The sequence below is a fragment of the Solea solea genome, chromosome 14 (genome assembly GCF_958295425.1).
Source record: "Solea solea chromosome 14, fSolSol10.1, whole genome shotgun sequence".
Classification (NCBI taxonomy): Eukaryota; Metazoa; Chordata; class Actinopteri; order Pleuronectiformes; family Soleidae; genus Solea; species Solea solea.
In genome coordinates, this window is record NC_081147.1 from 20,013,072 (window position 1) to 20,029,299 (window position 16,228).

At 39.3% G+C, this 16,228-nt stretch overlaps 1 protein-coding gene and 1 long non-coding RNA gene across 3 annotated transcripts in view; one reads left to right on the forward strand and one right to left on the reverse strand.

Annotated features, from left to right (window-relative positions):
• fhl1a (four and a half LIM domains 1a) overlaps positions 1-15,529 on the reverse strand; it is an 18,076-nt gene extending 2,547 nt beyond the window's left edge. Inside the window, exons 1-3 of one of the 2 annotated variants that reach the window (XM_058649970.1) lie at positions 15,398-15,529; positions 1,336-1,517; positions 3-180 (exon numbers count right to left, since the gene is read on the reverse strand). In XM_058649970.1, coding sequence (XP_058505953.1) covers positions 3-180; positions 1,336-1,503 — 346 coding nt within the window. In that variant the 5' untranslated portion in view covers positions 1,504-1,517; positions 15,398-15,529. Of the gene's footprint in view, positions 1-2; positions 181-1,335; positions 1,518-4,815; positions 4,943-15,397 lie in introns of those variants that run through there. The other variant, XM_058649969.1, reaches the window with a different exon arrangement.
• LOC131472610 (uncharacterized) overlaps positions 15,293-16,228 on the forward strand; it is a 5,480-nt gene continuing 4,544 nt past the window's right edge. The window contains exon 1 of the long non-coding RNA XR_009242108.1: positions 15,293-15,456. This is a non-coding gene — a long non-coding RNA (uncharacterized LOC131472610). The remainder of the gene's footprint in view (positions 15,457-16,228) is intronic.

A 16,228-nucleotide genomic window follows, 5' to 3' on the forward strand; every position in this document is an offset into this window, starting at 1 on the left:
ACCTGGCATGACCACTTTATAGCAGCCCTGGCACCGGTTGCCGTCTTCACGAGCCCCACACTTGCCACACATTATCTTGCCATCGTCGCGTGCGCTGAACGGCTCGCTGGCCAGCGGCTTGTAGCACTTGGTGCAGCGGAAACAGTCCTCGTGCCAGTGACGGTTCTTGTGATGCAGCTCCTGGATGCAGAGGGGAGGGAGGGAGCAGGGGGTGAGCAGAGGCCGCCTCGTGCAGAATTCAATTCAAGTGGAGTTTGTTTACTCGTCATGTAGATTGAGGCTCGAGGCCACGGCTGCAGAACGGGCCCATGTGGCAGGAATTGCAAGAGGCGAAATGGGATGTGGTGAGCCATGAAGGATGGTGGAAATTAAGTAGGAAGTATTTAAGGCCTATTGGTCATAATAATGTTTGTTTGTATGTTTTTTAAACACACACACATTTTGACTGAGTGATGAACAGTAGTAGTGAGAGTAGTTTGGAAGCACAGACTGCAGCTATAACATGAAAATATGCTCTCATTGTATTGTCTTAGTGTTTTTTTATTATTCATGGTTCAAAAGGGTCTCATATATTTGTTTTTATACTTACTCGGTATTGCAGGTGTATTTTGATTTATGAAACCAGTAATTTAAGTCTACTTTTTAACAAGAAAAACATAATAGCCCTAATAATAGTTTGGAATTCCTTTGGAAAAGTGTATCAGCTCCTAACTTTTTGACGTTTTTTGGACGAAGAAGCAGAATGCTTGATGTTAGCAAGACTGACTCTTAAGAAATATGGACAGGGACATATTTTTGAAACTGTATGGCAGCCATTACCCCCAACCTCCCCATTTTGTGATGATTCTGGATATAACCCAATATGGACAAAAAGTATTTGGCCACACCTTTAAGTATATTGAATTAAGGAGTTTCTATCTTAAACCGTTATCTATGTCAACAGTTTGAGTTTTTTTCAACATGACTGTGTCCAAGTGCACAAAGCAAGGACTTTAAACCCAAACTCATTTTAGTGCAAATTTCTTTTACATTTACAAAGCATGTTGTGAACAACCTGAAATTTCTTGAGGAAAAAAAGGTGCAATTTCAACAATATTATGCCTAAGTTAACCATTTACAACTTAAAGATCACAGTGGATCAACAAAGGCACAGCACATGTAGTCACTGCTATCTGGGACTGAACAATAGAGTATTTTAAAACAACAACAAATTCATCCTGCAGGCCAGATCGGACCCTCTGATGTTCAAATGATTGAAAGTGTGGTCAGATACATGATGTTTTCTTTTGTTGTCCTCCTGCACTCACTCATCCATCCAACTCACACACTTGTCACCTTGGCATCAGCACCGATGGGGCGCTTGCACTCTGCACAGGTGTTGGCGCAGAGCTTGTCGAAGCACTTGGGGCAAATGTGCTTCTCGTCCTTCTTCACGTACTTCTTCCCGTGCAGGTTGTCACGGCAGTAGTAGCAGTCGAAGCGGTCGGTCATGGTGGACGTCATGTAGCTCTTGGGGCCTGTGGAGACACAGGAGAGGAGAGTCTGTGAGCACTGAGTCTGTGGCCTCTCTTTATTTTGTAATGTCACATCACATTAGTCGCCACACGGGGTCAGTGTTGCCTCTTTCTTTTTTTAGCCAGAGCTTAAATCCCAAATAAGTTTAGAGTAGGGTTTGGTGAACAGTACATACAGCGATGTTTCTATATTTTTATTTATTTATTTGTTTATTAGGACAAACACCTTGAGATGCATCGTGTCATTTTCAACACACACTGAAAAAAGGAAATACTACAGTGTGTACCATCCCTGTGAATTTTAGTTTGTTCAAAGTATTTAACTTAATTCATTAAGGTTTTTTTTTTTTTTCCAATTTAAGTCTCCCTTTTTTTGAGTGTGTCAACATTTTCTTTTTTCAAGTTCACGTGCAAAACTACACGATATATATATATATAAAAAAATTAACACAACAATTACAAAACAAACAAATAACTACAAAAACAGACGGAAGACTAAAGATTTTACCAGAGAATAAACAACAAAAATAGCAAACAAACAAACAAAATAACACACACACTCACATACAACTTACAACCTTATAATAACAGCATTATTGAAAACATAAGCAATTTCTGGTAACATAGGAAAGCACATTTTTAAACGGATGAAACAATGGAAATAAGCGGATATTTGTAGGTCACTGTATGAACTTGTTAGTAAGTAATTAGATGTAAACAGGACAAAAAAATGTTGTATTAGAAAATTAGGTGAATTAATTAAGTACTGAACAATGATTTGTGAAGACTAAAGTAAATGTGTTCCAAACGACATTGAAGGCGATGAAGGTTTGATTTTGACCCATCCCTGTAAACAAATGTGACGTCTGCATCTTAAAATGCAAAATTAGAGCATATTTTTGTCTCTATTTTCCCATGAATACACAGTGACATAAAGCTCTAGCAGCAGCAGCAGCAGCATACCACTCTGATGAGGAGTATGATGTAAAAAAGTAGCCCACAGTGGTCTGTTTATTGTCTGCTGGCCTCCAGACTTTTATCATGCTCTCTCTGGGAGGCTTAGCTCATATTTTTAGACCGTCTGGCTCATTCTCTCCAAACCCCCTCCCACCTGGACGACCTCCCTCACTGAGTCTGACCCCCACACACACACACACACACTCTCTCTCTCCCTCTCCTCTGCCTGCATTTTAGTCAGGTCACTTTATTGGCCCTAAGTTTGAGCTCCGAGTTGCCTCCACTCCTCCATTCATCAACATTCCAGTGTTTCGACCACAGCCAGCGTCCACCGGGAGCTGTTTCCTGGAACAGCTGTGTGTGAACATGGTTGAGCATTATCTACATCACAGGATGTCAGGGAGAGCAGCTGAACTCCAGCAAAAAGTGATTTCTCCCGGTGCGACGCTAATCATTTTAATCCAGTCAGGACGACGGAGGGGAACAATGGGTGGAATGACATTTTGTCTGCGTAACCATGGGGACAGGGGAAAATATTTACCAAAGGTTACAGCAGCTATTTAAGTGGGATGAGCTACACGGCCATGTGAAAGATATGGGCTTTCCAACGTGTGTGTGTGTGTGTGTGGATGTGAGAGAGTGTTTTTTTTTAAGGAGGAGAATTATCAGCAGCTGTGCAGCAAGAATAAAGACTGGACTGAGCCCCGGGACTCACCACTCTCTGCCAACACCGCGCCATTTAATGGCACTGAAACAAACAGAAGCCACCCAGTCAACAAGTATGGAAGTAAATCTGTGCCTCCACACTTTATAATCATGTACGCCTTCAAAATTGAAATACTCCATGTTCACTTTCAATGCTCAGTCAAATTCAGTCTCTCAATTCAGATTCAAAGATTCAGATTCCACCTGATTTTAAATATTTGAGGGTCTTTTTTTAAAAGAACTTTGGGATTGAATTTGGCTCATCAAATTTGAGCACTTTGAATATTTCCTGTATTTTAGAACCAGAAAATGTCCTGCAAGTAAGTGCTTTTGTCCAATACTTTACAGAATAACAATTTACTGCATGTTAAAAACAATTTAAAAGTTTTATTTAATAAAACACTGTAGTTGTACACGAACACCAGATTTTGTGTGTTAAATTTGAAATTTGAACAGTATGATGAACATGATTAAAATAACATTTGATCGAGTCTTTGTCTCAATGTCCAAAAACAGGCCAAAAATGAAAACTATGTACAGGTGAGTGTTTTTCCCCCATGCTCTCCTGGTGCGTCTGACCTGCAACTTCATCTGCGATACGCTCGGTGTTAAAGGGTTAAACGTGTAAATGTTCTGTATTTGAAATTTAAGGTTTTGATTTCAAAGCCAAAGATCATCCAGTGAGACGGATTCACTTCAATAACAATTAATCCTGCCATACTCAATCTTCCATCTATTTGAGGTTTATTTAGAGTCTCTATTTCAGGTGCACACTGATCCCCCGAGGAATGCAGAGTGACGACGACGGGAACTATGCAGCTATTGTGGCTCCAGTTGTTGACATGAGTCTAGTACTTTAATCTTTTGTTACAGACAAAAGTGCAACAGCTGCTCCCCGTCAAGCAGTCGTGGTATTTTCAGACGATCAGCTGTGGAGGGAGAGGATTGTACCACTCTGGTCCCTTTGGGGGCGAGTCCTCTTTGGGAGGAAAGGTCAGAGTGAGACGTGAGTCAGAGGCTGGATAGAGCGGATTAAAGACAGAATGATGCGGAGTAGAGTGTCAGCCAAATGGACCGCCACATGTTTTTAAACTCTGTGTTCTCTGACGCTCTGAGCGCAAGGCCTCGCACAAATTACATCATATCATAAGAAAAATATTTTTTTTTATGTATGCTGTCATCTGTATAATGTTATTCTGAAACAGAAGAGAATCTGTTCTTTTCGCCTTCCAGCATCAATAAATGAGAGATGATAGGAGACATTTTTCAGTAAATACAGATTTCTGCCTACAGATTTGTGCAACATATGAATACAAATCCTTTCCCAACTCTTTAAAAATCTCACAAGAAGCCACTGAAAACACAAGCCCAAAAAGAACTTTTGCATTTAAATACTCAAATTCATTACATCCCAAATGATTCCCATCATTAAAATGAATGTCAGCTGACAAATCGCACAGTTAAATGATCTTTTATCTGAATGGAAAGGTATAAATATGCTGTTTTACTAAGAACTAAGTCAGTCGAGTACTAAGTAAAGCTTTCCAAATGCAGATACTATACTTTACAGTTTACGTTTTTGCACCTGATTACATCTTAATTATCATCCTAATCTGCCACCGTCTTGTCTCATCTTTACCTGATTGTCTGTAGAAAGTCATGTTTGCTTCCAGTCGTGGACGGAAAAGACGATGGAGAAGAAGAGAAGAGGCTACACAAGGACAGGAGGAGACCGTAGCATCCACAGAAGGTCAAACCCACAGACCTGGTTAAGTTATGGGGGTCTGTATATACCCCCACTGTGACACACCTACCCCCCCGACCCCCGTGGCCAAATCCAACCTTCGGCCCCTGCGCTCCTTTTTAGGGTATGCATTAAAGAGGAGAATGGGGGGGGATACATGATTGAATTCCACTGCCGTAACATCATAGGTTAAAAAAGAAAACACAGAAACCCTACTGTGATTTTTCTTCTTTTTTTTTTTTTTTTCTTTAAAGATAGACACGGCGGACAACAAATACTCCCTCTGCTCCGACACACAAAGGTCGTGTAAGTGTTCGGAACATCTACAGATGACACGCTGGATCACTTAACTCAGAGGGATGACTCACACACAGCAGGAGCAACTGGACATGAGTGAGTGAGCTGAGCAGAGACGAAGTGTTGTGTAAGTACAGTATTCTGTCTCTTTGCATACCTTCACTAGTGTTTATATACATCTACTGTATAGACATCTCATGTCACAAGCAACAGTGTTGAGCCTTAACTTAGAATGAGGGGCGGGGCGGTGACAATACAAACAAAATATGAAAGAATATGTCTTTATAAACTCTGAAGTTTACTGGGTCATAACGGGAAAGTGCTTCATTAGAGCTTTCAAATCCTAATAATTGAATATGTCATCAAAGTGAAGATGCATTCTGACCTGATTCAACTTGTAATTATGGAGCAACATTATCATCCATTCATTGCCACTTTAGGGCTGTTAAAAATCTATTTCTTTAAGATGCGTGATGACGCGTAAATGGATGATTCTGCACATAATTGACTGTAGCCATGTAACATTGCTTGGCGATTATTCAGATTATTCCACAAACTAGAACAAAACGGCTAATCACCCAAATGCTGCACTAATAATCCAAAATTAAATACAGTAGAAACATACAGTATATGCTATGATATATAGAAGTAATTTTAAAATAAGCTGTGCATGTACCATAATAAAACCAAGGTACCTTTGTAACAACTTTATATTAAGGAACACATTCATATAAGTAGCATACTAGCCCTTTATTAGTCATTATTAAGCACGTATTATCACCCTAACCAGGAAAAATCTAAATTCATGTCGTAATAGAGGTAGAATAAGGTGTTAATGTGTGCTAAATAATTACTAATAAAGGGCTACTATGCTACTTATGCACGCTAGTAAGCACTTAGTTAATGGTGAATATGTGTTCCTTAATATAAAGTGTGAAATTGGTCGAGGCTCTTACATAAAGAGGTAGGTTGTTCCACAAAAATGTTGCTAATTGCCTCTGTCTGCCGTTTGGCGCTGGGCAGGAAAAGCATGCTGACTTTTTAAAGGGCTGTTTCACCACAAACATGTGCGTCCTGCAACTGACGATGAGCCAATGGAAAACAATGGGAAACAATAATGATCCAGGCAATAAAAATCAAAACAAATGGGCTCAAAAAGCTGCTGAGGGGAGCTGCAGAGATGAAAAAAGTGTTATAATATAGATAAATAATACAAAACACAAAAGTAGCATAATCGTCATTGCCATTTTCTTCTCATGCAGTCCAGCAAATGTGGCTCGACACTTCTGTCTGATTGATTTTGGCCGTTAGTGTGAGACGGGGTTTAAACAGAGAAATAGGACAGAGAGGAGACGAAGAGCCTGAAAAGACAAACTCAGACAGGAGATCAATCGATGGATTAGACTCACGATAAACTCACTGACCTTGGGAATCACAAAACTTTCCCATTCAAAGGAAAACTTGCCTCTTAACTTCATTAAAGGACCATCTTCATATAAAATATACCCAACACAAGTGAGCCGGGCTGTGTGTATGTGTGTCTGTCATTTAAAAGTCATCTGTGTGTAATTACAGATTTGATTTGGCCCGTGACCACGGAACACAACGTCTGTCTCATTTAATAATCTGTCAAGCGATAATCTGAACGGCGCCAGCCAGGACTGCCCACCTGCAGAAGCCTCCACAACAGATGGAGACATTTGTTCCGTTTGTCATACGACAAGATGAGACAATGAAATCAATTTGAGGTCAAACCTCTAAAATCTAATAATACGTCTCTTTTGATATTAATATTATTTTGCATACGGGTCTGTATGTGGTATTTTAATGACTACATGTTCAAATATTCATTTAAAGCGTCAGTGTGACACTCTCCCCGTGTGTGCAGGGCTTTTCTCCGGGTTCTCCCATGGGGATTAGGCTGGATTAAACTGGACACTCTAAATCAGGGTGTCATTTTAAATTCAGGGGCCACATACAGTGCAATTTGATCTCAAGTGGGCCGGACCAGTCAAATAATAGCATAATAACCTATGAACAACAAGCGCCGCCAATGTTTCCCTTTGGCACAGAACACAGAACATTTAGCCACAGGTATCTGGAACTGGAAAATATAATATTTAGAATTTTGATTAGATTCCATTATGTGTCTCCATTATGTGTCCCTGTGACATAAACACAAGGCCTCTGTAGATGAACTATTTCACAGTTCATGTTGGTGTAAACCTCATGTATCTACTCCAGATGTAGATTTAAAGTGCCTGTTGTAAAGCATTGGGAACAAAACGCTACGTGGTGGACTAATGAATAAACAGAACAATCATTATTGAAATTCCCTTTCTGGCAACAGATGCCTCAAAAAATTCTACCGTGACCAAAGGTTTTCACCTGCAGCAATCCGGCTTCCACCTGTGGCCGCTTAGCTGAGCCCAGAGGCCGATACGTGTGTGTGTGTGTGTGTGTGTGTGAGTGAAATCATGTTTTTCATTTTCATCGTATAATTTAACATTTACATAATATTGACTTCACTGAGTAATACTGAGAACATATTGTCTGTTTTAGTTCACCTACCTTTACCTCATGCAATGGTCCGGTCCAATTAGGGCAGAGCTTAGAAGGCGTGTGTATATATATAAGAAGCCACTCTGGGTCTGTAGCGATAATGTGTTAAATTCTTCTGAATTTGTTTATACTTTGGTTGGTTTCTCAGGACATTTGCTTTCCTCTTCTGTTTCATTGGGTTTTTATTTTATTTTATGGTCAATAAAACCACAGCCTTTCTTGTTTTTCTGTGCTCTTATTCAAGTAAAAACACCTGTTTCCTTGTCTCCAGTGCTGCGAGCCACACTCAACAACAGTCTCTGGTTTATGTGTAGCCTTTCTACCTGCACACTGAGCTTTTTTCTTTTTTCTTGTATCAGATCTTTTCATCTCTGAACCAACACTACCATTTCAAATCACTGGTCGTGACTCTTTCTCAGTCAAAGGTTTAATAGAAATAAGATTTAACAGGATCAGATTTCCGTGCACCAATTTATGCTAAAAAAACATATTGAAAAACTCAACACACATTTTTCTCTCATCCCATAAAAATATTTAGTGTGTCTAATTGTATTATGTGGTCATTTGTTATTCCTGGCTTTGTACAAATGAATAAAAAAAAAGAAACATTGTCAACAGAAAAGGTCGACAAGAATTCAATTTCAGCAAACAAGCTACATTTTTTCGTATTATCGGTCTATGCCATAACGAGGTCCGTGTCTTACAGCGAAATTGAATGCAACATTTCACCTTTGCTTCCCTCTATCGGCCAACGTTTCCTGCTTTTGTTTTCGTTTCATACGAAGCCCGCCAAAACTAGAGTAGTCAAATGATAAAATCAAGAAAGACTTGGCCATGAAAAGTCATTATCTAATTCAGTCCAGTGGGGGAAAAACAAACCTATTACAACAGGAGTTGTTTGCTTATTCGCTCCCGTTTTCACTTTCTCACAGTGTTTGCATAACGTACACCTGGCCTCACACAGCGTGTGCTGCAGTCACTCCCACCCTGGTTAAAAATAAACACAAAACACATAGATAACTCCTGATCCTCTGGTCTATTTAGTCTTTTTTATGTATATTTTCAGAGAAAAGTGGAGGATAAATGCTTTTAAATAGCACTTGAACAGGCAGCAATAGACCTGGTGATCTGGTGTAAGCTTTTAAACTCCTCATGACATGTGACACATGCCACAAAGTGTTTGGTATGTGATGTTCACATGGCAGATATGAAGTTTGGCAGCACAGCGGGGGAAAGTGACCCGTGCTTCCTGAACGTATGAGAGAAACAAGCAGCCACACTTTCTTTTGTTTGTGTGTTTGTGTCCGGATTACCAGTTTTTCTTTCACTCAGTTCCTCCTATAGTCTAAATAAAAATGTTAAATTAACATCCACAACCCCATTCATCCTGTTCACATTTGTCATTTTAGATATCCACAAACTCATCCTTCCTGCATGGACAGCTGACGTAACCGTTTCCATGAAAGTGGGTCATTTGTCGAGGTTTGTCATTACAGATGTACTTGTGTATATATAATTGTAAATATCATTAATCCCAGTTTGAGATATCTAGTATTTAAACTTGATAAGAAATAATTCCACTTAAAGACTTTAATTTCCATGAAATCATGACTGGTCAGACTTAAATCTGGAATTATAGATAGTCCAGATATCTGCGAGTGAATTAAATGTATCTGTAATAATTAACTCTCACATTATTTTGTCTTAGGAAAAATAATGTTTTGGATATCTGAAAGTTTCATTTTGGATACACTGAACTACAGATATCTGTCCTGCCACAAATGGGACTTTGTCTCTCAGTATGACCTGGACGTCCATGTGTCTCCTCCTTTCCTCCTCTGTTCTCCAAATCGAGTTAGAGGGAGAACAGACCAGCTACAGACGGAACCATATCTCCTCCTGACTGAGGAAACAATGACTCATCATCAGCCACACACACACACAGAAAAAGACACACACACACACACACACACACAGGGTTGTGTTAGGTCACAGGCATAAGGTCAGTGAGCAGTGAGACCCAGACACTCTGAGGTCAAATATCTGTGGAGGAAAAGGCCATCATGACAAGAGATCCATCAACACAGCAACACTCCTGTTTAAAGGATGTGACTTGGAGAGAGGTGTTGCCAACACACACACACACAGTTTTGCACAGCTATTCTTGTTAGGACGCTGCATTGGCTTTTATTCATTTGGAAAACCCTATCCCTAACCTTTAAGGGATATGTACATCTCATCTGTGCGTGAGCCAATAAGCATGCAACATTGAAAGAGATCTGTATCAGGACCAGGAAAGCTGGTTGTGTTTAGTTGTTGTCTTGTTTCAATGTTGTCTTGTGGTTTCCTGTTTTATTTTGAAATTTCACTCTGTGCTGAAGTCTAGATATACATTTCAGTACTGCCCTAGCTGCCAGTGGGGACAAAAATATTATATAAAATATATATAAAGACACTTCTTGACATTATGTTTGCCATTACACAGCCTTTTGTGGCTGGAAACCAAAGTTTCTAACTGCTTAATCCAAACACAGCATTTAATACACCAAATATCACATTATAACACATTTGAACACGCTGATGGAGGCAGCAGTGGATTACAAACTCCTTTGTGTTGTGATGTCAAACCGCTGCTTTTCTCTGTACAGTAGCGTGTGTGCATTCGGTGAAGTCAGTGTTGACAATTCAAAAAATATTTAGTTATAAACATTTAATGACTAACCCTTAAACATAACCTAAGCACAATTCTAATTGTTCTTAAACCAGAGGCTCAGACAAGAAGATCTGCTTCATTGGGACCAGACGCTGATCCCCAAGAGGATCAGCGTCCCCGGGAAGGTCAGAGTTTATACACACACACACACACACACACACACACTGGTTTCCATAACTTAAGAGGACATTGCGTTAACTTCCATTAATTACTAGGACACTTACTCTAACCTTGTCCTAATCCTAACCCTAGCTCCTCAATCTAACCTTAAAGGAATACTTCACAGATTAGCATTTAGCTTTGTATTACTAGACTAGGGGGAGTATTTTTCCCCTGAGTCGAGAAATATCTTCATTCTTTTTTTTTGTGACGTACCCACCAGTGACACTTGCTCCGAGCCTTGAAACTGCAGCGCTAATTCCACACTTTTTAGACCCACTCGTGGGGGGGGCGGGACCTCATTCCCAGCATGTAAACAGTGTCGGCCATCTTTGCTAACAGTTAAGCTAACAGGACCAAGTGTCACTGGTGGGCACGTAGCAAAGAAAAGAATGAAGATATTACTCAACTCAGGGGAAACGGAGGTTGGTAGGGTTCTAGTTATACAGAGCTAAATGGAAATTGGTGAAGTATTCCTTTAACCATCACAACTAAGTCCCTCACCCTAAGTGTCCCCATAGAGATATGTTTGAACACTTGTACAAGGATAGAAAAACATGTACTAACTCCTTCTCTCTCTCTCTCTCTGCAGCTCTTCACCTCTCACTGGTTTCACATGACTCAAGCTCATCTCAACCCAGAGCATCATGTGGATTCAATATCTCAGCGAGGTCCATCACCAGCCGTCACAAATCGCTGAAAGTCCAGCGTCGGTGTCACGTGAGTTTTTTTTGTTCTTGTTTGTTTGTCTCCAGACTTACAGAGTCAGACTCAGTCACATAACTAACGTCCTTGTTACGGTTTCCCGCTCTCTGTGTTCGAATGAGCGCGTGCGCAGTTCTCAAACTATAAAACATAACTGTTTTTTTTCCCAGCTGCAGCGAAAGAAAAGTGCATACACTCATTTATTTTGTGAATAATCGGCCTCTAAAATCACATAAACTTAATCCTGACACTTTATGGGCCGAGCATAATTTAAATGAGCTCCAATATAAAAACTACAATAATAAAAGGCCTCTAATTGCAATCTGCCATTTTACAATGAACAGGGCCATTTTTCTATTTGCATCATTACATTAGTTAAAGCCCTGATCGTGTTTTATCGTCTGTGAATCGGTAAATCAAATGTTTTATTTTAGAGACACACGCTGTTGGACGTGCATAAGTGCAGTTTTCACACCCTATCTCATTTGCATGTATGTTTCTTTTGCATGTGTATAAACACTGGAACGTAATTGTTTTAGATTCATAATGGCTTTATTGCAGGACATTTTTGTTATACTGACAAAATTAGTTTTAGTTTGACTTGTAGTTGAGTTTGCCAGCAAAAAAAACCTAAATGATAGTGGACTCCAGAGGTACAGTAACGTTTTGAATGTACCATTACTTCCAGTGTGCTCAATTTAAGTGAATTTACTTTTAATTTGGTAGAAACTGAAAATATAATCACCTGATTGTATAAATTGTTGTTTTTCATTAGTGCAGAGTACTTTAACTCTACAGAGGCCGTCACTTTAAACCTCCACGTTTTTACCATAGGTTACACAGAACAAACTAAACATTGTTGAGTTTTTGGAGTTTCTCCAACACAACGAAGCACCACCTTAAAGCAAATGTGTACTTCTGTTGTTGGAGTAACATCCTGGAATTATCAACAGAAAAATTTCGTTGTACAAATATTTATTTAAGAGAAAAAAATGATGATCAGTTAAAAAAACATGGGTTACTCTACTCTGTCTAAAATCTCAATATTTAACGGAGGAACGATTCAGTTACACTGAAAACAACTGCTTTAAAAGTCACTAGTCACTCATTTGTGTGTGTGTGTGGAGTGTAAAATTAAGTCACCGCGGTTTCATGCAGCCGTGCAGTGATGACTCCGCCCACGTTGAGTAGGTGCTATTTTTGTAGTGGAAACCAACCTGTTCCGTGCCGTGCCAAGGCGAGACGAGCTGGGACCATAGTGGAAAAGGGCCATCAGTGACAGACCATCTAAGATTCTTTGAGTTGAAGTTAGGGGCAGACATGAAGAAGAATTATATTTTTCTCACTGCTCCTTCAAGTTGTCACAAAAGTAATTATGGATTTGTTTGGCATTGTACTTCATTGTACGCTACACTTCCATGAAAGGAACAAAAATGAAAGAAAGAAAGAAAGAAGGCACATTCTGTACCTTTAAGGATCAACTCTTTTCCAAAAATGCATAAAATCAGAAACAATCTTCCTTTTCTACTATAATTTCTTATAGTAGAAAAGAGTTTTCTCTCATTTAAATTTTTGATTGTGTCCTTTTTCTTCTTCTTATACGCAAAGTATTCATGTGCTTTTCAGCCGCGGCTTTTTCTCTGAGCGAAGAAAAGAAACGAGGATGACAGTAGAAAAGCCAGCGGCTCATCATCATCCTCAAGAGAGGATATTGCCTCCACTTATCCTGTTTCATCCACACACTCACACAGAAAAAAAAAGCAGCATTGCCTATATAGGACTTCTGAGCAAGAGTGTGTGTGTGTGTGTGTGTGTGTGTGTGTTTCCTCCTCATCTACACACAGCCCACACACACACCCTCTCTGTCTCTCTGCTCTATTTGCAAGAATAAAATAAATGATGAAACCGTCTTTTCAACCAAATTACAGCACAGGCACCAAAGAGACCTCACTGCCACTGGCACTGTACAACAGCTTCACCGAAAACTGGCATAAAATAAACTCCACGGTGCTTTTTTGTGCTGATTTAAATGTGAAAAATAAAACACTCTTACTTAAGAAACACATTATGGTCTTCAAAGGGATTCGTAAATTGCTGTACGGCAAAAAAAAAAGCAGCCTTGAATTCATACATGAAAGTGGCTATATTTATTACTCAGTAAAAAGTTTTTACGGGGGTTTAAAAGCTGGTGAAGTCATACTGCAGCCACACGGTGGACCAGTGTGCCAGGCAAAGGACCGTAATCTCCCCGTCTCTTACATGACATCATGCGTTTAGTCTGGCAGCTTCCCAAACCCTGAAGGGAGGAGACGGCGAACGAACTGATGGATGTTTTTAACAGTTTCACATGACACCTGTGGGTGGTGCTGTTCATTAGTGCTGTGCGAGAGAACTGTACTGTATTGTACAGATCACATTTAGATATTATGGGGTGGTCTGTCTAAGTAATCAGTCACTGTGACCCGGTCCAATTGGACCTGAACAGTGCAGGACAAAAGGAAATCTTGAACAAAGTTCACTTGTGTTGTCAGAAAGTTATCTACACAATGGCACAATAATATAACAATAACCATAATAAAAATAAACTTTATGGCACTTTTCTTCTCACATGTTACAAAGTCCAATTGAGTATTATATTGTGATGGAACCTCCCAGAAACATTGTACATCTTAAACTTCTATAATAAATAATCATGGGGCTTTTGTAACTTTATATAAGACGCAACGGCCACATTCTAAATATGTATAGATCATTTACCCAGACACGGATGCCATTTCTTTTCTTTTTTGTTTAATATTTCCTTTGTTGTGCACTCGGATCATAATCAATGATTTATTTGATGCATGAGCACGTTAAGTGAATAAAAAGAACAGCAGAAACTGAAACTTTAAAAACAAAACACCAGAAACCCCCCCCCCAGAAATTCATATAAATGATCTTATATTTTCTTAATGATATACATTTCTTCATTTTACAGGCTTTGACGTAACAATATAATAACATGTTTTTTTGTTGTTTTACTGTTACATTATTTTAGGTGTGGCTGTAACAGGAAACTCATCTAATCTCATTGTTTTATGTTTTTATTTTTTTTACAGAAAATTGAGTGAATTCAAGCTAAATAAATGAGTGAACTTAATGGATTTTCACCAATTAAGGTCACTTTGTTAAGTTTGTCAACCGTTTTCTTTTTTCAGTGGACGACAGAACTGTGAACTTACAGTGAAAAGTTGTAATTTTACCACTGAGACACATGGATTTACTGTTTAAAAGTACAAGAGAAATATTTTACAATGCAGTGACCTAAGGCAAACAAAGTGCACGAGTCAGGGTCATCTAAAGTCAACCTCATATGTGAGTGAGTGAACGTGATTGAATGGGTGAATGGCAAAACAGTATAGTGGAAAGCAGCTTTGATTATAGTCATAAAGACTAGGAAAGTGTGATCTACTGTAAATAAAGACCGTTTACCATTTTAGTAGCGTATAAAAAAAGCAAAGGACAACAGAAGAAACAAAAACTTCAAAGGTTTATCCATGAAATGAAAAGTTAAAAACTTAAAACGAAACCCAAACATGAACAAATGTCATAGAAAAACATGCACACAGTATTTTTTTTTTTCTTTGTCTTTTACCTTAAATGTCTTTATAATAATAATCATTATCATATCATGTGAAATCATTTAAGGTGTCGCTATTAAAGGAAACTCATCTCAAGAGTTCATTCAAACTAAAATTCAACTCACTCACTTTAGTTTGAATGAACTTAATTCTTATTTGCTGTCACCAATTAAGGTTACTTTGTAAAGTTGACTTTGTTCAGTGAAAGTAACAGTATTACAGTTGTCCATTCACTACTAAATGTAATAGACAGATTCATTGATTGTAAATGTACAGACAAACAGTTGTGAGTGCAGTGTTCAGAACAGACATGAACCAAAGACAAAGTGGATCAGTCAAAGTCGACCTATAATAAACATGTGCTATCTTATTCTCTGAGGACAGTGCAAGTGAAGCTCGGCTGCGGCTTGGTTGGACTCACCTCTGCACAGATGAGAAGGGTCTTTTCACGCGTCTGACCGGGTGGCTTTGCTCTGAGAGGTAAAATGTGCCGAGGCGTCGCAGCTTTAAAGGACAAAGTCAGGGAGAGGGAGAGAGAGAGAGAGAGAGAGAGAGAGCAGGACATGAGCCAAACCACTGTACGCGCTCATAAACAATGACCTCAACCAGGAATTTATAAGCTCTCTTTGCAAACACCTCATTGGTTCTGCACTAGAATCAGACAAGAACATTTAAAAAAATCTACTTTTTACATAAACGTGAACCAAGACTTTAAAAAAAAAACTTTGGTTAAATCTGCTGTTTGCCTCTGTATGTCATTCATTTAATTATCTGTCATTATTCCCTGTGTTAAAATTTTATTTCTCTCAATTATGGAATTACTTAACTTTTCCTCTTTTTTTCTTCCTCTCCCTCCTGCTTCTTATTGGCCTCACTCGTGTCCTTCTTTGGTAATGAGCGGAGGGATTGCATCAAGATGATTCATTCTTCACCCAAAGTAAACACTTTTAAGTCCATAAACCCCGAGCCTCAGACTCAGTCCATTATAAATCCCCCCCAGGGGGCTGAACGGCCCAAAAAAAACGGTGTTTGTGTCACTGTAGCACAGCTGCCAACTCTCACATAAAACAATGTCACCGGGATGAAACTGTTATTTGCAATCACGGTCTGAGCTCGGTCCAAAGTGAAGCTCTCAGTCTGAGGTGAGAGGTGAGGGAGTGTTTGTTACAGCCGTCAGGAAGAAGAGGTGTGGGGAGGGATTGTTTGTTGTGCTGAAGGTGTCGGAGTTAACCAAAGATCAGGTCCAAATTTG